The sequence below is a fragment of the Olea europaea genome, unplaced genomic scaffold (genome assembly GCF_002742605.1).
Source record: "Olea europaea var. sylvestris unplaced genomic scaffold, O_europaea_v1 scaffold10832, whole genome shotgun sequence".
In the NCBI taxonomy this organism is placed as follows: domain Eukaryota; kingdom Viridiplantae; phylum Streptophyta; class Magnoliopsida; order Lamiales; family Oleaceae; genus Olea; species Olea europaea.
Window position 1 is genome coordinate 1 of NW_019228191.1, and position 1,780 is coordinate 1,780.

The 1,780-nt window shown below is 31.8% G+C and overlaps 1 protein-coding gene across 1 annotated transcript; it reads left to right on the plus strand.

Annotated features, from left to right (window-relative positions):
• Positions 1-181: 181 nt before the first annotated feature.
• On the plus strand, positions 182-1,389 carry LOC111373199 (protein DETOXIFICATION 39-like; the record flags this gene model as incomplete). Its single annotated transcript, XM_022995698.1, has 5 exons — positions 182-238; positions 321-559; positions 717-835; positions 984-1,070; positions 1,339-1,389. Coding segments are annotated over 5 exons (553 nt in total), but the record flags the coding sequence as incomplete, so codon positions are not given.
• Positions 1,390-1,780: the final 391 nt, after the last annotated feature.

The window sequence follows — 1,780 nt, forward strand, 5'->3', positions numbered from 1 at the left end:
GTACGTAAATATATTTTCTTTCTATCTCGTCTGTTAAATTATAAACATTAATTGGTAAATTTGTTGTACGTTTTTTAATGCACGTACTAAAGCACTTTCGAAGCTCGACTCTACCTTTTAAACATCGAAATCATGTAACATATGTTGAATTGAACTTTACTTGATTTTGACTTTGGTGCAGTTTGTCGATAAATAGCATATTATACACGGTTGCAGTAGGGTTCAATGCTGCAGCCAGGTCAGTTAATTTTTATAATTATATTATATAGTCACTTTCAATATTACGTGTCTAATATTTTTAATGAATTTGAAATTAACAGTGTTCGAGTGAGCAATGAGCTCGGAGCAGGAAACCCTAAGTCGGCAGCTTTTTCTATTTTTGTGGTGAATTTTGTTTCATTTATCCTTGCCTTGGCAGTTGCTGCAATGGTATTATGGCAACGTCATAGAATTAGTTACATATTTACTAGTGGTGACACTGTGGCTAATGCAGTATCAGAACTTTGTCCATTCTTATCGGTTACTCTCATTCTCAACGGTATTCAACCCATCTTGTCTGGTAATATTTTTCTCTCAAAAATAGTTACTCCATCGAGCATTATTAACAATCAATATTTAGTAAATTATATATCTTTATATTGTCTTTGGCATCATCAATTGTTTAGTCTAATGCACTAAACACAACATTACTGTTTGTATAAATGCGAAAATCGAAGGGGTGGCCGTTGGCTGTGGATGGCAAGCATTTGTTGCCTACATAAATGTTGGGTGTTATTACGTCGTCGGAGTTCCACTTGGTTGTCTTTTGGGATTCAAATTCGACTTCGGTATTAAGGTATGGAAAATATCGAACATGTTTAATATATTTGATTAGACTAAATTAAGAAGATGATTTAAAAGGAAAAACACACGATATGATATTTTATCCAACCAACGTAAACAAATATGTTGGATAATTGAATAGATATTTTATTATTGCATAGGGAATATGGTCAGGAATTATCGGAGGAGCAATGATGCAAATCATCATATTGCTTTGGGTGATTTGTCGAACTGATTGGAATACAGAGGTATTTATTAATAAGAATTTTTAGTTTATTGGAGTGCCTACAAAGTTCTCAATAACATGAAAATATTCTTATTTTTATTAATATTTACTATCCTACTTTCTACACTGAATGGTGAATTAACTTCTGACCTTCAAAGGATGCAAGCATTATTTTTGACAATTTAGGATCAGATGGATGAATTCTTCCATGCTATATTTCAAAATTTCTACTTTTACATGAAGATTCAAATGAATTAATTCTAATTAATCAATAAATATTGAATTTTCAGGTGGAGAAAGCAAGGAAACGTTTGGACAAGTGGGAAGAAATAAAAGACTAAAGAGCCTTTTCTCAAGAACTAAAAGTTGGTTTCAGCTTACTGGATTAATTTGTTTAATAATTTCTCGAACGTCAACTCGTCTTCATTTTGTATCCTCATGCATACACTAGTAGAGCCACTTTCTTATTCCGACCTCCCCAACCATTTTCACATTTATCAAAGAGAAGTCGAATGAAGTTTTTTGAAATTGCAAATCAATCTTAGGGACTAGATTCATTTTAAAACTTGCTCATTTACTTATATGTAAACATTTTAAGGACAACCTTCTATGAATAGAACTATATTGACATGTTTGGGTCGTGATGGTTGGATTGCATTGAATTAGATCAAACAGTAGTAATAAAGAAAAAGAAGTTAAAATTAAAATCTCGTTTATTATACTTTTCATTCC